The following is a 27,354-nucleotide window of genomic DNA, read 5'->3' on the forward strand; positions in this document are numbered from 1 at the left end:
ACACTCTAGCGACTCCTGGGCACATGCACGTTAACATGGTTGCCAGGTGTACAGTGTTTCCTCCAACACATTGGTGCGGCTGGCTTCCGGGTTAAGGCATTGTGTCAAGAAGCAGTGTGGCTTGGTTGGGTCGCGTTTCGGAGGATGCATGGCTCTTGACCTTTATCTCTCCTGAGTCCGTACGGGAGTTACAGCGATGAGACAAAACTGTAACTACCAATTGGATACTACAAAAATTGTGGAGAAAAAGGGGTAAAAGTATTTTTTTATATAACATAAATAGCTAACTACAGTAGCAGTGTGTGGGTTTGTGTGTGTGTTTACTATTTATAGCTAACACTTATTGTTCAACTACTTGATTATTATGAGCAGATTTGCCTGTAGCCCAAACCACGCTTGTGGCAGAGAAAAGGAGGATTCAAATGATGGATGGAGTCAATGTATTGAGCTTTCTACCATATGTGACTAACAGATAAAGTGCAGTCTGAAGCCCTGTCTAATTTATAACCTGGAGCTACACACACACACACACACACACACACACACACACACACACACACGCACACGCACACACACACACACATAGACACACTTTCACTCTTCACACACAGACTGCTGCTACTCTGTTTACTATCTATCCTGATAGCTTAGTCACTTTTACCCTTACCTGCATGTAAATATTACCTCAACTACCTCATACCCCTGCACATTGACTAGATACCGGTACTCCTTATATATCGCCTCGTTATTGTTATTTTATTGTGTTCATTTTTCATTATTTATTTTCTGCAATGTTCTTACTTTTTAACTCTGCATTGTTGGTTATGGGCTCGTAAGTAAGCATTTCACAGTAAAGTCTACACCTGTTGTATTCGGTGCATGTGACAAATACAATTTGATTTGACGGACACACACTGTCTCTCTCACACACACACACACACACACACACACACACACACACACACACACACACACACACACACACACACACACACACACACACACACACACACACACACACACACACACACACACACACACACACACACACACACATGATGTGCATCCCAAATGGCAACCTGTTCCCTATATATAGTGCACTACTTTTGAGCAGATCCCTATGGGGAACAGGGTGCCATTTGGGACGCAGGCAAGCTATTCCAGGTTCTACTGTTATGTCCTTGTTAGAATGTCAAACAGATGCAAGTGAAAACCGAATACAATGAAGGTTAGAAAGTAGTTTAGTACTGTTGATTGTAGGTAAGCCAGAGTTTGAATGATACGCAGTTTGTCATTATGTGTTTACTGTTTATAAGGGGATGGGGAGAGTGCACAGGGTTTGATAACGACCACAGTAGGCTAACATAATGGTTGGTTAATAATGTTTTGAATAAATAATGTAATGTAGTGCAGATGTGAATGCCATACACATATAGTACGAATTTACTATCATATATACTCTTGTAAGGATACTCTTCATACATTTGCAACTACAGTTGAAGTCGGAAGTTTACATACTCTTAGGTTGGAGTCATTAAAACTCGTTTTTCAACCACTCCACAAATTTCATGTTCACAAACTATAGTTTTGGCAAGTCGGTTAGGACATCTACTTTGCGCATGACACAAGTAATTTTTCAAACAATTGTTTACAGACAGATTATTTCACTTATAATTCACTGTATCACAATTCCAGTGGGTCAGAAGTTTACATACCATACACTAAGTTGACTGTGCCTTTAAACAGCTTGGAAAATATCAGAAAATTATGTAATGGCGTTAGAAGCTTCTAATTGGCTAATTGACATAATTTGAGTCAATTGGAGGTGTACTTGTGCATGTATTTCAAGGCCTGCCTTCAAACTCAGTGTCTCTTTGCTTGACATCATGGGAAAATCAAAAGACATCAGCCAAGACCCCAGAAAAAAATGTGTAGACCTCCACAAGTCTGGTTCATCCTTGGGAGCAATTTCCAAACGCCTGAAGGTACCACGTTCATCTGTATAAACCAAAGTACGCAAGTATAAACACCATGGGGACCACGCAGCCGTCATACCGCTCAGGGAGGAGATGCGTTCTGTCTCCTTGAGATGAACGTACTTTGGTGCGAAAAGTGTCCCAGTCCCAGAACAACAGCAAAGGACCTTGTGAAGATGCTTGAGGAAACAGGTACAAAATGATCTATATCCACAGTAAAACGAGCCCCATATCGATATAACCTGAAAGGCCGCTCAGCAAGGAAGACGCCATTGCTCCAAAACCGCAATTAACCTCTAGCGTCGAGCAATCCCGTATCTGGGAGCGTAATCATAGCCTCAAGCTCATTACCATAACGCAACGTTAACTATTCATGAAAATCGCAAATGAAATTAAATAAATATATTGGCTCACAAGCTTAGCCTTTTGTTAACAACACTGTCATCTCAGATTTTCAAAATATGCTTTTCAACCATAGCTACACAAGCATTTATGTAAGAGTATTGATAGTTAGCATAGCATTAAGCCTAGCATTCAGCGGGCAACATTTTCACAAAAACAAGAAAAGCATTCAAATAAAATAATTTACCTTTGAAGAACTTCGGATGTTTTCAATGAGGAGACTCTCAGTTAGATAGCAAATGTTCAGTTTTTCCAAAAATATTATTTGTGTAGAAGAAATCGCTCTGTTTTGTTCATCACGTTTGGCTAAGAAAAAAACCAGAAGATTCAGTCATTACAACGCCAAACTTTTTTCCAAATGAACTCCATAATATCGACAGAAACATGGCAAATGTTGTTTAGAATCAATCCTCAAGGTGTTTTTCACATATCTATTCGATGATAAATCATTCGTGGCAGTTTGGTTTCTCCTCTGAACCAAATGGAAAAATGCACGCAGCTGGAGATTACGCAATAATTTCAACGGAGGACACCAAGCGTGCACCTGGTAAATGTAGTCTCTTATGGTCAATCTTCCAATGATATGCCTACAAATACGTCACAATGCTGCAGACACCTTGGGGAAAGGACAGAAAGTGTAGGCTCATTCCTGGCGCATTCACAGCCATATAAGAAGACATTGGAACACAGCGCATTCAAAATCTGGGGCACTTCCTGTATGAAATTTCATCTTGGTTTCGCCTGTAGCATTAGTTCTGTGGCACTCGTAGACAATATCTTTGCAGTTTTGGAAACGTCAGAGTGTTTTCTTTCCAAAGCTGTCAATTATATGCATTGTCAAGCATCTTTTCGTGACAAAATATCTTGTTTAAAACAGGAACGTTTTTTTATCCAAAAATTAAAAGAGCGCCCCCTATATCGAAGAAGTTAAAAAGCCAGGCTACGGTTTGCAACTGCACATGGGGACAAAGATCTTACTTTTTGGAGAAATGTCCCCTGGTCTGATGAAACAAAAATGGAACTGGTTGGTCATAATGACCATTGTTATGTTTTGAGGAAAAAGGGGGAGGCTTGCAAGCCGAAGAACACCTTCCCAACCATGGAGCACGGGGGTGGCAGCATCATGATTTGTGGTTGCTTTGCTGCAGGATGGACTGGTGCACTTCACAAAATAGATGGCTTCATGAGCGAGGAAAATTATGTGGACACATTGAAGCAATATCTCAAGACATCAGTCAGGAAGTTAAAGCTTGGTCGCAAATGGGTCTTCCGAATGGACAATGACCCCAAGCATACTTCTAATGTTGTGGCAAAATGGCTTAACCTCTCTGGGATATGTGGGACGGTAGCATCCCACCTTGCCAACAGCCAGTGAAAATGCAGGGCGCCAAATTCAAAACAACAGAAATCTTATAATAAAAATTCCTCAAGCATACAAGTATTTTACACCATTTTAAAGATAAAATTCTCATTATTCCAGCCACAGTGTCTGATTTCAAAAAGGCTTTACAGCGAAAGCACCACAAACTATTATGTTAGGTCACCACCAAGTCACAGAAAAACAGCCATTTTTCCAGCCAAAGAGAGGAGTCACAAAAAGCACAAATAGAGATAATTTTATCTTCATCAGATGACACTCATAGGACTTCATGTTACACAATACATGTATGTTTTGTTCGCTAAAGTGTCACGCCCTGGCCATAGAGAGGCTTTTATTATCCATTTTGGTTAGGCCAGGGTGTGACTAGGGTGGGCATTCTAGTTTCTTTGTTTCTATGTTTTCTATTTCTTTGTGTTTTGGCCGGGTGTGGTTCTCAATCAGAGGCAGCTGTCTATCGTTGTCTCTGATTGAGAACCATACTTAGGTAGCCCTTTTTTCCACCTGTCTTTGTGGGAAGTTGACTTTGTTTAGGGCACATAGCCTTTAGCTTTTACGGTTTGTTTTTGTAGTGTTTATTGTTTTGTTCTGTTCGGTGTCATTTTTATTCAATAATGGAAAATGTACGCTTAGCACGCTGCACCTTGGTCCTCTTCTTTTAGCAGCTGTGACATAAATGCGTTACGCTCAGTAGTTCTAAAACATGCAGTGATTGTGCAGAGAGCCACATCAATTTACAGAAAAACTCATCATAAATGTTGATGAAAATACAACTGTTATACATGGAATTAGAGATATATTTCTCCTTAATGCAAATCTGTGTCAGATTTTTTTTTAAACGTTACGGAAAAAGTCAACTATGCAATAATCTGAGTACAGCATTCAGACAACAAAGCAGCCAAAAAGATATCCGCCATATTGTGTAGTCAACATTATTCAGAAATAGCATTATAAATATTCACTTACCTTTGATGATCTTCATCAGAATGCACTCCCAGGAATCCCAGTTCCACAATACATTTTTGATTTGTTCGATAAAGTTCATAATTTATGTCCAAATAGCTTCTTTTGTTAGGGTGTTTGGTAAACAAATCCAAACGTGCGTTCAGGTCCAGCCTAACGTCGGACGAAAAGTTCAAAAAGTTATATTACAGGTCGTAGAAACTTGTCAAACTAAGTATAGAATCAATCTTTAGGATGTTTTTATCATAAATCTTCAATAATGTTCCTACCGGAGAATTCCATTGTCTGTAGAAAAGCAATGGAACGAGAGCTAACTTTCTCGTGACCGCGCCTCACGAGCCTTTGGCACAGACACCTGGCTCAATCCCCTCTCATTCGCCCCCACTTCACAGTAGAAGCCTCAAACAAAGTTCTAAAGACATCTAGTGGAAGCCTTAGGAAGTGCAATATGACCCCATTTACACTGTATTATGGAATGGCAAAGTTGAAAAATTTAAAACCTCAGATTTCCCACTTCCTGTTTGGATTTTTCTCAGGTTTTCACCTGCCATATGAGTTCTGTTATACTCACAGATATTATTATTATTATTATTACAGTTTTAGAAACTTCAGAGTGTTTTCTATCCAATACTACTAATAAAATGCATATATTAGCATCTGGGACAGAGTAGCAGGCAGTTTACTCTGGGCACTGTATTAATCCAAGCTACTCAATACTGCCCCCCTGTCACCAAGAAGTTAAGGACAACAAAGTCAAGGTATTGGAGTGGCGATTACAAAGCCCTGACCTCAAGCCTATAGAAACTTTGTGGGCAGAACTGAAAAGCACGTACGAGCAAGGAGGCCTACAAACCTGACTCAGTTACAGCAGCTCTGTCAGGAGGAATGGGCCAAAATTCACCAAACTTATTGTGGGAATCTTGTGGAAGGCTAGCCGAAACGTTTGACCCAAGTTAGCAATTTAAAGGCAAAGCTACCAAATACTAATTGAGTGTATGTAAACTTCTGACCCACTTAGAATGTGATGAAAGAAATGAAAGCTGAAATAAATCATTCTCTCTACTATTAATCTGACATTTCACATTCTTAAAATGAAGTGGTGATCCTAACTGACCTAAAACAGGGAATTTTCACTAGGATTAAATGTCAGGAATTGTGAAAAACTAAGTTTAAATGTAATTGCCTAAGGTGTATGTAAACCTCTGACTTCAACTGTATATGAACAGGGACAAATCAATGAAGAGTGTTCCCTTTTTGTACCATTGATTGAGGCATTTTATACAGAATTATACTTGTCTGGTAATAATGTCCTAGCCTGGGTACCAGACATGTTTGTTCTGACATTCCACTCTAAGGAGTGGCAAGGAGTGGAATGTCAGCACAAACAGGTCTGGTACCCAGGCTAATAAAATCCTGCTTGAGTTGGTTTACCTGGTCAACACAGCCGTAGTGCTTGAGATGAAGAACATCCGAGAGACTTAACTAGTGTCTAATGCTCTTTGTGTGTGACATCTTCTAGAGTCCACTCACGTTTCCTGGCGCTGCTAACTGCAGTGAAACGATCATCTCGGATTTTACAAGGCCTTATTTAATAGGGCCTCTATACGCTGGAATACCTATTAGATCATAGAGGAAGGGGTTGGGAGAGAGGAACCACAGAGCAGTGGCCAGGGTAGAAACCCCTCTACTGAACCATTAAAAGGAGCAGAATTGGCTGAGATTCAACTTCCAAACAAGCCTTTATATTCTCTTACGCCCCAGTCATGTATTCAGTGAACCTCCTAAAACATAGATGATCAAAGAGGCTGAAAGGCTGAAAACACACTGAAACACACTAAACACATGACACTGAACCACACTGAAACACATCATACTGAACCGCACTGATGCATGTCATTCTGAAAACATAACACTGAACCCTGCCACAGTCAGACAGGAAGCTATGAGAGATGATTGGACAGTCTTACCCCCAACAACATTCAACACAACGTCCAGCAGCAGCAAAGTGAACAGCAGCATACATACAGTGGACACGACTTGTATTTCCTCAATATAAAGATCTACTGTGGATGTAAAAGTGCCAGAGTGCATCACATTGTAAACGAACGAGGAGGAGGATTGGATTGTCTTTTTGCCAGCCCATCATTTTACGGCTGTATTTACAGCTGTATTCTAGAAATGCACTTAGGGAGGTTTTAGAGAAAACAGAGCTTGACTCACAGAGGCGTAATCTCCTATCAGACTTTCAGTTAGCTCTAATATTTATAAATCACAAGCTTTTTGTGGGGCTTCCCCGACGCTTCGCTGCTTCTTTTCCTTCCTCTCTCTCTCACAAGTGTCAACATCAGCAACATACGGATGGAGGTTGGGATGGACGATCTGTGCGAGCAAAAAATTGGCTTAAAAAGGATATATTTCACTGATAGCTTATAGTGGCGGTTAGATACATTCACCAAGGACTGGAATGGAATGTTTAGATTGAATATTTGAGTAGGGTGGAAATCACCATGGTAATGGTCCAAGAGACAGAAGCGGTGTCCTTTTGTCATGGGTAATTATAGAGGAACAGCCTTCTACTAAGCCTTCATTTTGGCTCTGAACAAATTCCCACTTAATTATGCTCCCATGCGTTTGACACAACTTCATTTGAAAATCACGTCAAATTAAAACTCTCCCTCTGTGAAACAGACTCAATCGCTGTGAGGTTTCCACATAAAATTTCAGCTACTATTCCAGAGGCTCAAGAAAGAATCAGGATCCAAGTGGATATGCTATCAGGTCCAAAATTAATGGCATCCTTGATAAAGATGTCACACAAATACTGAACTATAATAAATGCATGCCACATAATATTTTAAAACAATTATTTAATATTAATACAATTGCTTAGGAAAATGTATTTTGCGCAACAATAAATACATTAAAATAAATAAAAGAGATAGGGTCAAAAATATTGGCACCCCTGTTATCAATACTCCAGCACCCTCCCCTTGTGAGGATAACAACACTGAGACGTTTTCTAAAATGTCATTGGGGGAGATATTAGACCATTGCTCCATACAGAATCTTTCCAGATACTGTTCAGAGTATTTTTTATTCCTTGTTAAATATATATATATTCTCCGAGCATATGTATTAGTGTCACGGCTTTCTTCCTGGGAAGGAGAGGCGGACCAAAACGCAGCGTGGTTATAGTTCATGGTTCTTTAATCAGAAAACTCAAACATGAACAAACTACAAAACAATAAACGGTAACAGTCCTAACTGGTGCATAAAACACAAAGACAGGAAACAATCACCCACAAAATACCCAAAGAATATGGCTGCCTAAATATGGTTCCCAATCAGAGACAACGATAAACACCTGCCTCTGATTGAGAACCAATCCAGGCAACCATAGACTTACCTAGACACCTAAACTGAACACAACCCCATCTACAAAAAACCCTAGACAAGACAGAACACATAAATCACCCATGTCACACCTTGGCCTAACTAAAATAATAAAGAAAACAAAGATAACTAAGGCCAGGGCGTGACAATTAGTATAAAATATATGATTATTTTTTACCATAAAATATAGCTCAGTATTTGTCATATTTATTTTATACCACATTTTTTGCTCATCTTTATCAAGGGTGCCAGTAATTTTAGACCTGACTATGCATAGAGTGACGTCTTATATTTTAATTGAGCGCATGCACAAGAAGCACCTAGAAGCTGACGCTGGGGAAATACAATACCTTGAAAATGAGCTTGGCCATTAAGCCTCCATTTTAGGTGTCTTATCTTTCTCAAGCCGCTGAGACCCTAAAAACTGACTTGGCGGAAAGAAACAGACAGAAGAGTGGTGCTGTTACTGAAGTTGATCCCCATAGCTCTGTACCGCTGCCTCCCTCCACTCAACCATCTTAAACTCCCCACAACTCTGAACAAGTGGGTCAGAGCACTATTAAAAAGTTGTGTGTGTGGGGGGGTGCGTGCGTGTGTGCATGCGTGCGTGCGTGTGTCCATCCCATGTCTTAGAACCTGCTAAAAACATACACTACAGACCCAGATATTATACACATCCATTAAATCAATCCCTGTATGTTCCGCTTGTTTTTCAGGTTGTTGTGGGGTCACCGTTCGGAAGGAATGAAACCTGGATTGAACTTGTCAGTCCTCAGTCACACTGAACTCAGTTGAATTCTCTTTCAGTTCATGTACTGTAGCCTAGTTCAGCTTCCCCATGAGAGAGAGAGGAGAGAGAGAGAGAGAGAGAGAGAGAGAGAGGAGAGAATGATCAGTGTGAGACCTCGGTTGACTTGGACAGTGCATTAGGCAAGTTTACTCTCTCTCTACAGTGGATGCTGAACTCCAGTCAAATGGAAACAAATCAAATCAAACTTTATTTGTCACATGCGCCAAATACAACAAGTGTAGACCTTACCGTGAAATGCTTACTTACAAGCCCTTAACCAACAGTGCAGTTCAAGAAGAGTTAAGAAAATATTTACCAAATAAAATAAAGTAAAAAAATAATAACAACTAACACAATAAGAATAAGAATAATGAGGCTATATACAGGGGGCACTGGTACCGAGTCAGTGTGGGGGGGGATACAGGTTAGTTGAGGTCATTTGTACATGTAGGTAGGGGTGAAGTGACTATGCATAGATAATAAACAGCGAGTAGCAGCAGTGTACAAAACAAATGTGTCAATGTAATAGTCCGGTGGCAATTTGAATAGTTTTTCAGCAGTCTTATGGCTTGGGGGTAGAAGCTGTTAAGGAGCCCTTTGGTCCTAGACTTGGCGATCCGGGTACTGGTTGCCATGCGGTAGCAGAGAAAACAGTCTATGACTTGGGTGACTGGAGTCTTTGACAATGTTTTTATATTATATACAGTTGAAGTCAGAAGTTTACATACACCTTAGCCAAATACATTTAAACTCAGTTTTTAACTATTCCTGACAGTTAATCCTAGTAAAAATTCACTGTCTTAGGTCAGTTAGGATCACCACTTTATTTTAATAATGTGAAATGTCAGAATAATTGTGGAGAATGATTTATTTCATATTTGATTTCTTTCATCACATTCCCAGTGGGTCAGAGGTTTACATACACTCAATTAGCATTTGGTAGCATAGCCTTTAAAATGGTTTAACTTTGGTCAAACGTTTCGGGTAGTCTTCCACAAGCTTCCTGGAATAAGTTGGGTACATTTTGGCCCATTCCTCCTTACAGAGCTGCTATAACTGAGTCAGGTTTGTAGGCCTCCTTGCACGCACACGCTTTTTTAGGTGTGCCCACACATTTTCTATAGGATTAAGGGCAAGGCTTTGTGATGGCCACTCCAATACCTTGACTTTGTTGTCCTTTTTGCCACAACTTTGGAAGTATGCTGGGGTCATTGTCCATTTGGAAGACCCATTTGCGACCAAGCTTTAACTTCCTGACTGATGTCTTGAGATGTTGCTTCAATATATCCACATACTTTTCCTCGCTCATATTTTGTGAAGTGCACCAGTCCGTCCTGCAGCAAAGCACCCCCAAAACATGATGCTGCCACCCCTGTGCTTCACGGTTGTGAAGGTGTTCTTTGGCTTGAAAGCCTCCCCCTTTTTCCTCCAAACATAACATTGGTCATTATGGTGAAACAGTTCTATTTTTGTTTCATCAGATCAGAGGACATTTCTCCAAAAAGTACAATCTTTGTCCCCATGTGCAGTTGCAAACCGTAGTCTGGATTTTTTATGGCGGTTTTGGAGCAGTGGCTTCTTCCTTGCTGAGCGGCGTTTCAGGTTATGTCCATATAGGACTTGTTTTACTGTGGATATAGATACGTTTGAACCTGTTTCCTCCAGCATCTTCACAAGGTCCTTTGCTGTTGTTCTGGGATTGATTTGCACTTTTTTGCACCAAAGTACGTTCATCTCTAGGAGACAAAACACGTCTCCTTCCTGAGCGGTATGACGGCTGGGTGGTCCTATGGTGTTTATACTTGCGTACTGTTGTTTGTACAGATGCACGTTTACCTTCAGGCATTTGGAAATTGCTCCCAAGGACGAACCAGACTTGTGGAGGTCTACCATTTTTTTCTGAGGTCTTGGCTGATTTCTTTTGCTTTTCCCATGATGTCAAGCAAAGAGGCACTGAGTTTGAAGGTAGGCCTTGAAATATATAAACAGGTACACCTCCAATTGACTCAAATGATGTCAATTAGCCTATCAGAAGCTTCTAAAGCCATGACATCGTTTTCTGGAATTTTCCAAGCTGTTTAAAGGCACAGGCAACTTAGTGTAACTTCTGACCCACTGGAATTGTGATACAGTGAATTATAAGTGAAATAATCTGTCTATAAACAATTGTTGGAAAAATTACTTGTCATGCACAAAGTAGGTGTCCTAACCGACTTGCCAAAACTATAGTTTGTTAACAAGAAATTTGTGGAGTGGTTGAAAAATGAGTTTTAATGACTCCAACCTAAGTGTATGTACCACAGTGATGTACTGGGCCGTACGCATTACCCTCTTTTGCGCCTTATGGTCAGATGCCGAGCAGTCGCCATACCAGGCGGTGATGCAACCGGTCAGGATGCTCTCGATGGTGCAGCTTTAGAACTTTTTGAGGATCTGGGGATCCATGCTAAATATTTTCAGTTTTTCTGATGTGGAAAAGGTGTTGTTGTGCCCTCTTCACAACTGTCTTGGTGTGTTTGGACCATGATAGTTCGTTGGTGATGTGGACACCAAGGAACTTGAAACTCTCGACCCGCTCCACAGGAACTGAACTTGGGATGGACTCTTCTATCCTCTATTCTGACTGCGTCCTAAATGGCACCCTATTCGCTATGTAGTGCACAACTTTTGACCAGAGACCTATCAAAAGCCCTACCAAGAGCCCTGGTCCAAAAAAAAGTGCACTAGAAAGAGAATAAGGTGCAATTTGGGATGTGGACTCTCCTCTCTTCTGTTGTTCAATGTCTAACAGTTTTTTAATGGGATGGCTCTAGTGTATAATGTAGGTTATATTTCTCCCCACCTCAGTCTGTCTCTCATCCTATAACAGTTATAGTGAGGAACAATTCACTAGCAGGTTTCTGCAAAGATAAGCCTTATTTGCACCCTTACGCAATGAACTGGGGACTTACACTCAGCACCAGGAAAAGTGGTCTGCTTAAAACACTGTTGATGAATTTAGAAGAACATACTGCAAAGCTAACTATAAAATATTTACTGAACCGCATGGTGGTAGTTGATATGGAAGAAGGAAAAGGGGACAAAAAAGCACTCAGCTCTCACCAGCACCAAGAGCGCCTAGTGGGGAAATGTATTTGCACACGAATTGAGAAAAAAATGACAAAGTGTTGGATGTTTTTGTTTCAATGCATGGTATTATTCTAACACCCCGCTCAAGGACAGATAGGGTTCTATTTTCTTCCATATCCCTCCACAGTTTATGACTTTTCTAATATTTTGAGTTAGGGTGGGGCATTTTATTTTATTTTTCCTTGCTTCTATTTCAGGTGGTAGCCAGACAAAACCCAACCCAAGAAGGTTTAGCTAAACTGGTGCAGAAAATCAGAAAACCATTTGACAATGGTGATTTTCCAATGGTGCTTTTCTCTGCTCTGGTGTGGTCTGAATAGGGGCGGCAGGTAGCCTAGTGTTAAGAGTGTTGGGAGAGTAACCAAAAGGTTGCTGGATCGAATCCCAGAGCTGACAATGTAAGATTGTTGTTTTTCCACCGAACAAGGCAGTTAACCCACTTTAGGCCGTCATTGTAAATAAGAATTTGTTCTTAACTGACTTGCCTAGTTAAATATATAAAAATATATTATGTCAGTTTTGCAACCTATGCTTCACTTCACTTTTTATTAGATTACTGCAGTGGTTTACATCATTGAGGGAATAGACACCAGAAGGTACTTTGAGCCTTGGAGTGTGTGTGTATTTATGTTATGCCTCTAAATTTGGTGACAAACTGAGCAAACGGAGCTGTTTCTTTTTTTTCTCATTTGGTAGTCAGACAGCCAGCCCAAAGGGATTAACAACAGTTAAATAAAATGATGTTCTTACAACCGAGCTTGTTCAGCTGTAGCTTTGAAGTGAAGGACGTTGCCTTGACTGTGCTCAGACTGTTTCTTCCTACATCTTACAGGTAATTTGACCTATATCATCACAGCACAATAGGATTTGAACATTTTGTCCATAATGTCGCTTGATCGCTGGTTAGTGCAATAGTTTTAATATAACCGTGTGTTAGTGTGGGTTTTCAGTGAATTTATCTAAATCATGAAGCTCATCTGCATTTCCTGTGGTGCAGGAAAAGTCTCAGCAACAAAAGAGTGATCAAATTAAGATCCTACATCTGTACCAATTTGTTTCCCTTTACCAGTTATCTCAGCAGTTATTGCTGTCCAATATGTTGATATTTTATCCCACTAGTCTTGCTGGTATCCCTTCATGACCCCACATAGTTTTTATCAAAACCTTGTTGTCGTTTTCTCAGAGGAAAGACTAACGGAGGTCCTGTCCTCCCTTTTTTCCCAGGAAGAGATGAGTCTCTTATCTAGTAATTGTGTCACTCTCCAAAATGACTTCCGACCTCTTAAAATTCCCATGCATCACTCCAACCCCCCCACAATTCCCATGTGAGTGATTCCATAAGAAACCAGGACAACAAAATATTTTTACTAAACTGAATCCATAGAATGGTCCTTTAGAGGAAGGATTTTTGACATATAGTTGACATTTACATCTAAAAGCATAATTGAGAAATAATCAAAGTTGGCATATTTATGACATTTTGATCTTACCCGGGCCTCCTTTAAGACTCCATAATGTATAATCTGTAGGTGCTACAAAGCAAAACATTGGGTCATGTGAAGCTTTAAAGATTGCTCTGTATTATGAGTAGTATTTTGGTTTCAATACCATTGTTTTAAACAATTTATGAATATTGCAAAATATAAACATGTATATGAAAAAAGAAATGGGGGGGATTTGTAATTTAAAAAAAAAGGATACTACGGTATTTTGGCAGTGCACCTACTGATGAAACATTATGGAGTTTTAAAGGAGTTCTGGGTAAGGCCAAAATGTCATAAATATGCCAACTTGATGAATGGGCAAGACAAAAGATTTAAGTGCCTTTGAATGGGGTATGGTAGCAGCTGGCAGGAGCACCGGTTTGTGTCAAGAACCGCAATGCTGCTGGGTTTTTCACGCTCAATAGTTTCCCTCGTGTATCAAGAATGGTCCACCACCCAAAGGACATCCAGCCAGCTTGACACAAATGTGGGAAGCATTGGAGTCAACATTGGCCAGCATTTCTGTGGAACGCTTTCGACACCTTATTTGGTTTTCCTCAAAGTGCCTGTCAGTCACTTGAAAAAATACATTTGGTTTCAAATGAGCATCTGGTAGAACTGAGCCACCCACAATCAAGGTGTCACAACTTGAAGCAGATCTGCCTGCAGAATATATCTCTCTAATGCAATCTAATGAGATAATTAATTAGTCTTTAATGACGTACGATTTCCTCAAGTTGTTTACCAAAGGGCAGAGGGGACATCAGTAATAGCTATGTGGCTTGGACATCTACACTGCATGGCAATGTGCACCCCGGGAGGGAGGGGAAGCTAAGGTTTGTGTCCTATTCCCTATATAGTGCACTACTTTTGACCAGAATCCTGTGGGCCCATATAGTGAATAGGGTGGACTTTGTAACACAGTCAGGGGGATTTTGAGATATAGATCACAGGAGGGTTAGTAGTAGAGGAGGGGAATGGACAGGGGAGATTATAAATACGCTAGGGGAATAAAGAGCAGGTGAACAGACAGATCCCAGGGGCATGGAGCTCTGGAGCTGACAGGGGCAGGAGGAGGGACACTAAGCCCAAACAGAGAGCAGGATTTGGGGTTAGTCTCACACCTGTAATCCCCCAACCCCAACCACCATGATAAATGGCTGGATCTCTCACCACCGGAGCTGTTGGTGACAACCGTTACCCAGTACCATAGTGTACTTTCTACACCAACCACTGCCACGAAGTGCAGCTACAGTATATAGAAATAACCATGGGATGGAATGAAACGGGGAGTAATTCTATTATGTAGCTAGCTCACCTGTCCTTTTATTTTGTCACTCGTTAGAGATTACAGTTGGAATCCCTGATGTTTCAGTGGAGTACATAGAGTTAAACAGTTGTTTCTCCATCTCAAACCATAGCCTACTACTTTAACTCCCCTCTCACATCTCCTATGCCAGCCTAGCCCAGCCCAGTCCCAGGGCCTGGGGCGTTTGCTGGCCCCAGGGCCGGTTGAGGTGCTACATTGTTACCAGAGGGGTTGACAGAGCTGTAAAGTAGCAGGCCCAGCGAACAGGAGCAGGCAGACATACCAGCACACACAGCAGTCAATTCTCTAAATCACTGCCCCCCCCCCCCCCCCCCCCCCTCCCCAGCTCCATCCCCCTCCTGACCTCAGCTCGAGACCAGTGACCTGGAAAATGGCTGCTGAGCAGAGCTGCGGACATAGAGCCAAGCGCTTCCCCTCCTCTTCCCTCCCTGCAGACAGCAGAAATATTCAGCCAATTACCAGATGATTATCTGGTCACAACACCAGCCACAGCGGCCGGGTGGGAAACACTCTGGGAGTGGATGAGTGGATGTACAGCATGCTTGGCTGGCTGTCAGCCTCCCTCCACACTGGAAGGGAATCATTAATCAAAGGCTTCTACATGGGGAGAAGTGGACCTGCATGCCCACTTCACTAGCCTTTTGGCCATTATACCTCCATTGACATACATGTACAGATATAGGATCTAAATTTGACCTGTGTTGTCGCAGCAAAATAATCCTACAGGTTTTGAACATTTAGGGCTTCCTAGTGGTGCAGCAGTCTAAGGCACTACAGTCCCTGGTTTGAATCCAGGCTGAATCTCATCCGGCCATAGGGCTGCGCACAATTGGCCCAGCGTCATCCGGGGTATGCTGTCATTGTAAAATGTGTGTTAGAGCAGGTTTTCAATGAATTGATGTAAATCTCAGCAACAAAATAATAATCAAAGTAAGATCCTACATCTGTAGAAGTAAATGAGGGTTCCCCTTCTTCACAGGTCCCCAGACACACATTCATTTGGGCCAAACATTAGTCCCAGTCCAACCGCAGACCCTTTCATTCCCCAGCACCTTTCTGATTCATATGGGATAAAGCAGAGGGATTTGCTCACTTGCTAGTTTTGTTGTTTTGTTACATTAGATTGGGGAAACGAAAGCCGTGATGCATCAGACTCCTTGTGCCAAACTGCACTTTTTATAGACAACCTTACAAAGGACTCATTGACTGATATTACAGGGAATGGTCCCCCCAATGAGTGTTGGCAGGCTACATTGCCTAGTTAGTAGAACCATATGAGTGTATTCTCTCAGAGTACAGTTTATACCATGTTCTGTTGCACATACTGTACCTTCTCCATGAAAACAATGTTGGTTATTTGTTTGCACTCTCATAAATTTACCCCTCAACCTTTGTCATATAACTTTTCGGATTTTGGGGCGACACCATAAATCGTCAATTTGCTTTCCACTTTCCGCTATATCTATGTTAGTTTTAGCATCAAAATTGAAATAGAAAAAAAGGTTAGGCTTACATAATGTATATCTTTATTCAGTTCTGCTCTGTAGTCACGTTGTTTCACGAGCTGAAACCTGCTGCCTGTATGTCATGCATCAGTGTGTATGAGTAGTCCTATTCTAGCAGCGCGAAGAAGACATCAAAGCAGCGCTGTGGAAGCACAGTAAATCTCAGGCACTTGGAAGGTGCCTCGTTCGTTACATCACCTAAGCTGACAATAAAGTTTCATTAGAAAGAACTGCATGCGGTTCCTGTTGGAATGGAAATAAATACTCTTGTATAGTCCACATAAATCAGAGCCGCTCTCTGCTCTCTTCCCTGGTCTCTCCTTTACCGTGGCCAACATGAGTAAAACATTTAAACGTGTTAACCCTCGCAAGGCTGCCGGACCAGATGGCATACCTAGCCGCGTCCTCAGACCCTGGGTCTCGACCGCACCCTGTGCAACTGGGTCCTGGACTTTCTGACAGGCCGCGCCCAAGTGGTGAGGGTAGGAAACAACAACTCCACCCCGCTGATCCTCAACACTGGGGCCCCGCAAGGGTGCGTTCTCAGCCCTCTCTTGTACTCCCTGTTCACCCATCAATCAAAAGTATTTAAAAAGCCCTTCTTACATCTGCTGATGTCTCAAAGTGCTGTACAGAAACCCAGCCTAAAACCCCAAATAGCAAGCAATGCAGGTGTAGAAGCACGGTGACTAGGAAAAACTCCTTGCTTGGTGTTTGGGGTTTTAGGCTGGGTTTCTGTACAGCATTTGATTTGATTTGGTTGTAGAGGGTGCAACAGGTCAGCACCTCAGGAGTAAATGTCAGTTGTCTTTTCATAGCCGATCATTCAGAGTATCACTACTGCTCCTGCTGTCTCTAGAGAGTTGAAAACAGCAGGTCTGGGACAAGGTAGCACGTCCGGTGAACAGGTCAGGATTCCATAGCCGCAGGCAGAACAGTTGAAACTGGAGCAGCAGCACGACCAGGTGGACTGGGGACAGCAAGGAGTCATCAGGCCAGGTAGTCCTGAGACATGGTGCTAGGTCTCAGGTCCTCCAAGAGAGAGAGAAAGAGAGAAAGAAAGAGAAAAAGAGAGAGAAAAGAGAGCAAGAGAGAGATAATTAGAGCGAGTATACTTAAATTCACACAGGACACCAGATAAGACAGGAGAAATACTCAGAGAAATATAACAGACTGACCCTAGCCCCCCAACACAAACTATTGCATTTTAAATACCGGAGGCTGAGACAGGAGGGGTCGGGAGACACTGTGGCCCCGTCCGACGAGGGCCAAACAGTCAGGATATAACCCCACCCACTTTGCCAAAGTACAGCCCCCACACCACTAGAGGGATATCTTCAACCACCAACTTACCATCCTGAGACAAGGCCGAGTATTGCCCATGAAGATCTCCCCACGGCACGAACCCAAGGGGGGGCGCCAACGCAGACAGGAAAATCACGTCAGTGATTCAACCCACTCAAGTGACGCACCCCTCCTAGGGACGGCATGGAAGAGCACCAGTAAGCCAGTGACTCAGATTCTGTAATAAGGTTTGAGGCAGAGAATCCCAGTGGACAGAGGGGAACTGGCCAGGCAGAGACAGCAAGCTCCAGTGCCTTTCCGTTCACTTTCACACTCCTGGGCCATGACTGCGTGGCTTGATTACCAACCACGACGAGACGGCCTACAGGAAGGAGGTGAGGGCCCTTGGAGTGTGGTGTTTGTAAATTAACCTCTCACTCATCGTCAACAAAACAAAAGAGATGATCGTGGACTTCAGGAAACAGCAGAGGGAGCATCCCCCCCCATCCACATCGACGGGACAGTAGTGGAGAAGGTGGAACGTTTTAAGTTCCTCGGCATACACATCACGGACAAACTGAAATGGTCCACCCACACAGACAGAGCCTCTTAAACCTCAGGAGGCTGAAGAAATTTGGCTTGTCTCCTAACTTACAGATGCACAATCGAGAGCATCCTGTCGGGCTGTATCACCGCCTGGTACGGCAACTGCTCCGCCCACAACCGCAAGGCTCTCCAGTAGGTAGTGTGGTCTGCACAACGCATCACCAGGGGCAAACTACCTGCCCTCCAAGACACCTACAGCACCCAATGTCACAGGAAGGCCAAAAGGATCATCAAGGGCAACAACCACCCGAGCCACTGCCTGTTCACCCTGCTATCATCCAGAAGGCGAGGTCAGTACAGGTGCATCAAGGCTGGGACCGAGAGACTGAAAAAGAGCTTCTATCTCAAGGCCATCAGACTATTAGACAGCCATCACTAACACAGCGTGGCTGCTGCCAACATACAGACTCAAATCTCTGGCCACTTTAATAAATGTAATAAATTGATTTAATAAATGTATCACTAGTCATTTAAAAAAACGCCACTTTAATAATGTCAACATATCCTACATTACTCACCTCATATGTATATACTGTATTCTATACCATCTACTGCATCTTGCCTATGCCGCACGGCCATCGCCCATCCATATATGTATGTACATATTCTTATTCATCCCTTTACATTTGTGTGTATAAGGTAGTCGTTGTGAATTTGTTAGATTACTTGTTAGATACTACTGCACTGTCGGAACTAGAAGCACAAGCATTTCGCTACACTCGCATTAACACTTGCTAACCATGTGTATGTGACCAATACAATTTGATTTGATTTGATTTATTGTCCTCCCAAACCTGTGAATGGATCTATCTGGGTTCAACTTAAAACTCTCTCCCCACTCAATCCTCAGTCTGCACTCCTTGGGAATACATTTAGAGATGTCTTTATTTCTTTAGAATTGCAGTCTATTTAAAATATAAATCATTATGCCATTATGGACAAACGCCTATATCTGATGCTTCAGTTGAGGAGCTGGTGGATAAACTCAATGAACCACAGTCTCATTCCTGTACTCTGCACCTCCGAGGGGAGCAGACCATAAACCAGGGTGATAGCCCTGCCTGTAAAGGAGATGGACCAGAGATAATGTGAATGGAAAGAAAGCTTGTTCCCTACAGTTTAGCCCCTCCTCCTTTCCCCCTTATCCCTCCCTGATACAGCTGTAGGTGTGCTGCTTCACATTGACACTGAGAGGACTGGAGTCAGGTGTCAATGTTGGGGGTGCAGTGCGAATGTCAGAACACAGGAGAGCCTTGTAGCCCCCTACCCCCATCAACCACTTCCTTCTCGTGTTGGCTTACTTCTTGCCTTATCAACCCACTTCCTGTCTCTCTGTCTGTCACCATGGTAGCCCTGACCTTGTGACATGAGGCTGCCAGGTTAGAGTCACTCAGGATGCTCAGGCTCTTTTCCCTGGATGCATCTGCACCCCTGTACTTCTGTGCTGGGCCTAGAAAGGCAGAAGAGGCACCATAAACCATTGATTTCCACTTTAAAGATGCACTATGCAGAAATCTCTACACCAGTTTCTGGTTGCTAAAATTCTAATAGTTTTCCTAATTTCAGTTTATGTGACAAAACAAGCAAGTATCATGTGAAGAATCATTGCACCATCTAAACCGCTGTGAAATATATTTTCCATAAAAAAAGATAGCATTTTCAGCTGTTTGAAGCTGGTGTACAAAAACAAAAGTTAAAAACACAAAAACAAAACTTAAGAATGTGAAGCAAAGAAATAGTGCACATAGAACTGCTCTACCACTTCTTAGACTTGTTTTCAATGAGAATGACAGATCTATAATACACATTTCTCTGTGAATTTGGTCAGATCATCCAAAAAGTGACATATTGTAGCTTTAAAATGTCAGAATAGATTTTGAATTTGAACTACAAAAATGTCCATTAATTATAATCCACATAATAATTCACATTTCCTTTTGCTGCAGGATTATTTTCCTGCTTTAGCAACTGGCTCAAATTAAGTTCCTACATCTGTATAGATCTTGGCAGAACATTTTAAACACATTTAGGTGGAACCCAGAAGACATTGCCCAAATTGAAGGTGGTAATGTTTTGTGTGAAACCAAATCCTCTGTTTTCAGACTGGATATTTACATATACAGTACCAGTCAAAAGTTTGAACACAACTACTCATTCCAGAGTTTTTCTTTATTTTTACTATTTTCTACATTGTAGGATAATAGTAAAAACATAACAACTATGAAATAACACATATGAAATCATGTAGAAACAAATCAAATATATTTGAGATTTGAGATTCTTCAAAATAGCCACCCTTTGCCTTGATGACAGCACACTCTTGGCATTCTCTCAACCAGCTTCATGAGGTAGTCACCTGGAATGCATTTCTATTAACAGGTGTGCCTTGTTAAAAGTTCATTTGTGGAATTTCTTTCCTTTTCAATGCATTTGAGACATTCAGTTGTGTTGTGACAAGGTAGGGGTGGTATACAGAAAATAGCCCTATTTGGTAAAAGACCAAGTCCATATTATGGCAAAACAGCTCAAAAAGCAAAAAGAAATGACAGTCCATCATTACTTTAAGACACGAAGGTCAGTCATTCCGGAACATTTCAAGAACTTTGAAAGTTTCTTCAAGTGCAGTCGCAAAAACCATCAAGCGCTATGATGAAACTGGCTCTCATGAGGACCGCAACAGGAAAGGAAGAACCAGAGTTATTAGAGTTCATTAGAGTTACCAGCCTCAGAAATCGGCAATTAACTGCACCTCTGTGCCTGTTATCAAAGGGTGGCTACTTTGAAGAATCTCAACATATTTAGATTTGTTTAACACTTTTTTGGTTACTACATGATTTCATATGTGTTATTTCATAGTTTATATGTCTTTACTATTATTCTACAATGTAGAAAATAGTAAAAAATTAAGAAAAACTCTTGAATGAGTAGGTGTCTCCAAACATTTGACTGGTACTGTATATCTACTTTTCCAGTATAAGTGCAAGAAGAAAATCTTGGAGAGAAGCATAATGGCGTAGTAAATTCATCCAGTACACAGTCTGACAGTTGGCGTCTCTCAGAAGCCCTCTCCCTCTGAGAAACACATATCTCTAGTTGCACCTCAGATGCCTCTTGTCTCATTTAGCTGCATGGAGGTTAAACGGAGCATGATTGTTTACCTGTGTATTCGTGAGGCAGAAAGACGGTGGTGCCCATCTCATTAGGAAAAGGACAAGTTTGTTGGCGGTGGACAGCTGTGTAGTTTTTATTTTGTTCAACATGGTGATAGCTGAGGCCTATTTGCTGCTATTTGTCGCTTTATAAAGAGCCTGAGATTGAAAAGATGAGTAGCCTAACCCTCATTCTGTCCTCCTCTCCTCTCATTCTCCCTCTCCTCCTCTCCTACTCCCCTCCTCCCCATTCTGACCAGCTAGGGGACCTGAGAGAGGCTGAGCCCTCCTCCCTCCCCTCATACAGCTCAGTAGTTCTGTCACGGCTGCGTCTGCCATGGGAGCAGCGCGGGTAGGCGACTTTGTCAGCACACACACACACACACACACACACACACACTGGGCTTTAAGCAGAATTGCACCAGCAGAGAGATAGAGAGAGCTAGGATAAATAATTGAAGTGTGCATTCTGTACTTTGGTGAATTTTAAAGCTGTGTTCTGCAGAGGCTGTAAATGTTGGGGAGAAGGAGACGTTAATGATTCATGGGCTGCTTTTATCTGCTTTGGTTCAGGTCACTGTCCTGAAGGAACTCAGGGCATCGGGGAGAGGGGGAGAGGCAGGAAAGGTGGGGTGTCATGACCGAAAAGATTAGCCTGTTTCTCGCCTCAGTGTGTTTGTGTGTGTGTCAGTTCTCAGTGAAAAACGCGCCCGAACGTTAAACCAAATATTATGGCTGAGCTGCCTGCCCAGTTGAACTTTTTTGCTATAAATATTTGAGGTGAAATTTATGGCTATTTTTTTTATCACAGGGATTTAATTTCCGAAAATGTGTTCCAAATGATGGAATAGGGTGCCATTTGGACACACCCCTATATTCCAACACATTTAGGAAAATGTGCCTTTCTGACTGCTTTGTTTGTTTCTATACCTTTATTGAACTAGGCAAGTCAGTTAAGAACAAATTCTTATTTTCAATGACCACCTAGGAACAGTGGGTTAACTGCCCGTTCAGGGGCAGAACAACAGATTTCTACCTTGTCAACTCGGGGATTTGAACTTGCAACCTTTCAGTTACTAGTCCAACGCTCTAACCACTAGGTTACCCTGCTGCACATAAGTTTTCTCTTTTCCAAATGAAGCGTCCAATAAATGTGATATTGAAACAAAAACATAACAATTATCACAATGTTATGCATTCCAATTCTAACACTTGTAATTTCTCAATATCTAATGAATAACAACGTGTGGATATATCCAGACAGCAATGAATCAAATCGTGGTTCTAAAATACTCTATTAGATCTTGTTCCATTCTCTGATTCAGGTTAGCTTTATAAGCATATTGTACCACTGCTGCTTATCACAAAAGAAGCATCGTTTTTTCCTGCTGAGGAAATATTGTTAACATAGGTTTAATATGCTGTTGTTTTTTTTACTAGCGATACAGTACACTATTGGGATTAACATGGGTAACCGGATCCCGGGACTGTCAAATGAAATGACAGAACCTGGGAAATTAGGCCCTTCAAGTGTTTTCCTCCAATGTCGCACAAATGCAATTCCACAAAATACATAACATGCACGGCAGCAGATTAGCCAAAATGTTATAACATTATCCTAACAGGCTGTTTGCATAGAAGCATTTAGCCTAGCATATTTACTTCACACAAAGTCACCATTAATTCAAAAGCACACGTGTAATTGACACTGAAGGACTGCACACACGACCTAAATGCAATTAATAAACCCTGCAGGGAAACCTAGAGTATAGACTATAAACGTGTGTGCCTCTTTGAGCAGTCATTGTGACTCTTCAGACAGTCACACATTTGATAGGCCTACGCACAATTCACTACATAGGCATCTCTGTCACAGACATTCAATCTGTTAAGTGTTAACAACTCAGAGAGGCATGAGGGAAAATTCAACTTTCCTTTCCTAGAGCTATTTCTATATCCAGTCCCATTCCCACTAAAATCCAAAATCCTGACTCCTGTCTCGCTTGAAAATTCCTAACTTTATTCTGTAATCCATAGTTTGCAATGCATTATCAAACACGTCTCTCGCCTATGCATGTCAAAATACCGGTATAACGTGTCCCCCGATTCTCTGCGATGTCTCTTAGGCCAATTTGCTGCCCATATGAGAGCTTCGGTAGAGAATGTGTGGATATTTTTTTTTTAAACAGTCGGTATAGTTTAAGATACCTTAAACTATTTCCTCTCTTCATATCCTCGTTTTTCATGAGCTGATCTGCTATCTGTATAGATCATCAACTCGATTTTGCCAAATATAGGAGATATTCTGTCATTCGTTGAAGGAGGTTATCTAGCAAGCTTGGCAACTTTGGTCATTTGACTTTAGTTTGACTGACGTTACAATGTTTGTATGATTTGACAACGCTATACTCGGGGTGCGCTCTGTGTCGAGATAGCCTTCTGCTGAATTATTTTATTTGATTGAACCTCTATTTAACTAGGCATGCGCTGAATTATTTGATTTGATTGAACCTCCATTTAACTAGGCATGCGCTGAATTATTTGATTTGATTGAACCTCCATTTAACTAGGCATGCGCTGAATTATTTGATTTGATTGAACCTCTATTTAACTAGGCATGCGCTGAATTATTTAAGGACGATGATAAAGCTTGGATTTTATGAACGGCCTGTTTAGCAATTCACAACAATGACATTTGCGATCAAAGATAGTTACTCTATCATTACAAAATAGGTTTTATTTTCTCTGAAGATCTCTGGGTTTCCGTAGCCCTTTGGCTGCATTAGGAAACACTTGGAGAGACATCCGTTCCCTCGCTCTACACAACTGTCAATACTCTCAGAGAAGTGGTTGAGTGTAGGTGCTGATGTGATGCTGTACATTCCACCCTTGCTTCTCTGGCTAGTAGTAAAGCTTGCCAACATACTATAGCCACCTGCTAAGGAATAAAGTGTTTCATGTGTTTTGTATTTTCTCAGTCTCACATTCGGTGTGTTTTGAGCTGTGTTATCATTGTCAAAGTTTATATGTAGTCATTCATTTGCTTCTTATCCTATCCATTTCTTCTCCACTCCTCTCCTCAGGGAGCTGATGCCCAAGACCCTGGAGGGCCAGATCACCATGGAGAAGACCCCCAGCTACTTTGTGACCAGAGAGGCCCCGGCCCGGATCTCCGCCATGTCCCGGGACACCAAGCTTATTGTGGTGGTGCGGGACCCCGTCACCAGGGCCATCTCTGACTACACGCAGACGCTGTCCAAGAAGCCCGACATTCCCACCTTTGAGAGCCTGACCTTCAAAAACAGGACTACGGGGCTCATCGACACATCCTGGAGCGCCATCCAGATCGGCATCTATGCCAAGCACCTGGACAACTGGCTGCAGTACTTCCCCATGGGTCAGATCCTGTTTGTGAGCGGAGAGCGTCTGATAAGCGACCCGGCCGGAGAGCTGGGCCGGGTGCAGGACTTCCTGGGACTCAAGAGGATCATCACTGACAAACACTTCTACTTCAACCAGACCAAGGGCTTCCCCTGCCTCAAGAAGGCTGAGGGCAGCAGCAAGCCCCACTGCCTGGGCAAAACCAAAGGGCGGACCCACCCCAACATCCACCCAGAGGTGGTGCAGAGGCTACGGGACTTCTACAGACCTTTCAACATGAAGTTCTACCAGATGACTGGACAGATATTTGGTTGGGACGATTGACTGGGCCTCAAGTACTGGATGCTCAGTGGAGAACACTGAGGACTATTGACAATACCAAATTACTGTGCGACATCCACAATACTAAGCCTAGAAGCAATATTTGTCAATGAGAGAGAAGAAAGTACCCTAATCTGCTCTTACTGGTAAGCCAGATATGCAATATGTTTCACTGTGTTACGTATTCCTCTATCTGAACTGCCTCAAAACCAGTATATGCAGCCTACAAGATGCTGGTTGAATAAAATGCATAGAGCTGGATTGTCCCCCATAGAACATGTGGTGGTTCCAATCCAGAAAGATACTGTAGGTACTGTCTCTACATCTCTACAAGGTTTTACCAGCACTATCAGAGTGAAGTGTTTTCTGTTTGGGACCTTCCAGTGCTGCAGTCGTGTTAGTGAAATGTTATTTGAAATGGCACAGAGAGACGTTGGATATACAGTCTTGTCTGAGTGGTTCTATGCCATACTTTAAAGCAAACCTAGCCGCTTTGCATTTTTTCTAGAAAATATTGGAGAAAAAAAATACATGTTATTTATTTAAGATGATGTACACATGCAGTATATAATATACATATTTTGAATAACTTTCATCACTGATAATATTATTTCATATTATGTTGTATATGCCTCTAGAGAGTTACATTTGTTTTATACTGTACAACATATTTTTTGCTTTATCATGTTATTCATTTTAATTTGTATATTCTTTACATTACATTGATGCGGTTACTACACCCTTTCCCGCTGAGCTTGCAATTCCAATCCTGTGAGGGTTTGTTATTCCGAGGGTAGTTTCCCCACATTCATTTAATGGAGTTAATTGAATTACAGTGTAGCGCAAGAGACAGAGCAAAGATAGCACTTACTGGATGTGTCCAATGGCACCTTATTCCCTATATAGTGAACTACTTTTGACCAGGGCCCATAGGGATTAGGGTGCCATTTGGATGGATAACCAGTCAGCTGTTGTATCATCAACAGCAACTCCTCAACTAATGTTATAACGAGACCTCCAGTGGGCCTATCCAAATTATTCCTCAAATTTCCTCTTCGACATGCCTCCTTGTGAACTGAATACAGTTGATGTCAGTCTGCCTTCCTTGCCTCGGAGGCATCCGTGGATGGCGGTCTCTCTCTCTGTGTTAAGAAGAGCTATAGCACAATGGTGAAGTTGTGTTTCTGATTTATATCTGCCTGGTTGTATTGTAAGCTTCCAAAAGATCCTCTCCTCTCTCAAAGCAGATGTGCCTCAAAGGGACACTTAATCATGGTCAGTGTTTTCTATAGGAGTTCAGTGGGAAACATAAACCTTAGGTTTTATGCAATCTGCCATCCGTCTTTATCATACATACATACTGTTATGGTTTTGTCTATTTAATTTGAATTCATGTTGGATTGATTAAGCACACTTTTAATAAAAGATAACAGTTATATAAACATCTGGTGAGTGACATTTGTGAAATCCTGATCATTTTTATCATCACCATTCTGCCTGTTCTTATGCTTTAAAACAGGTATTTAATGGACTAAAGTACATGCAGATTTATTCCTATGAGGTTGCAGTGTTAAAGTAATGTACTGTAGCTTCAAAGTGATGTGGCGTAAAGCCTCATTTACACAGTACGCAGCACAAGAACAACAACTAGCTACCCAAAATGGCGATCCTGCATAGATTCATAGCTAAATACAGTATGTGATTAGCCATTCAGTTATAAACTTGACACAAGTAGGCATGCAGGATTGCCATTTTGTGAAGCCAATTGAGTTCCTGCATTGTGTACATACATACAGAGGTCATAAATGAGGCTTAACAGATTTTAGAAAAACCTGACTTTGTTGACTTGCGTGAGGCGAAACAATAATGAGTGGTGTATGTGGTGAGTTACGAGGTAGTTGAGGTAATTGTAATGACTGGGAACCCCCCTACTATGTTGTGTAGAATATCCACATCTCAGGGAATCATTCGCGAGCTAGTGATGTTAGAAGGCCCGAATTTCTGGCGAATATCAAAACTCACGCCAACTTTACCACAGTTTTGCACTAAGCTTTTCGCTTCAGATGTTTTTATTTGCTCTGGTAAGGTTGAACACCTACTCTCCTACTCAGCCTCCCGAAAGCTCAGCCCAAGTGGGTGTGACACCTACTCCCGTTGCCTGCTGCACTGCTGCTTGGATCCCACCCGGCGGGCTGTATCCTGTCTGCCCTGGCCTGTCTCCCCCTGTCTGGTACAGGTACCCCCGCCACACTCCCCCCTCTCT

At 42.0% G+C, this 27,354-nt stretch overlaps 1 protein-coding gene across 1 annotated transcript in view; it reads left to right on the forward strand.

The window, feature by feature from the left end:
- si:ch211-216b21.2 (heparan sulfate glucosamine 3-O-sulfotransferase 3A1) overlaps positions 1-26,533 on the forward strand; it is a 53,495-nt gene extending 26,962 nt beyond the window's left edge. The window contains exon 2 of the mRNA XM_020460361.2: positions 24,473-26,533. Coding sequence (XP_020315950.2) covers positions 24,473-25,094 — 622 coding nt within the window. The 3' untranslated portion in view covers positions 25,095-26,533. The remainder of the gene's footprint in view (positions 1-24,472) is intronic.
- Positions 26,534-27,354: the final 821 nt, after the last annotated feature.

The sequence above is a fragment of the Oncorhynchus kisutch genome, linkage group LG25 (assembly GCF_002021735.2).
Source record: "Oncorhynchus kisutch isolate 150728-3 linkage group LG25, Okis_V2, whole genome shotgun sequence".
Classification (NCBI taxonomy): domain Eukaryota; kingdom Metazoa; phylum Chordata; class Actinopteri; order Salmoniformes; family Salmonidae; genus Oncorhynchus; species Oncorhynchus kisutch.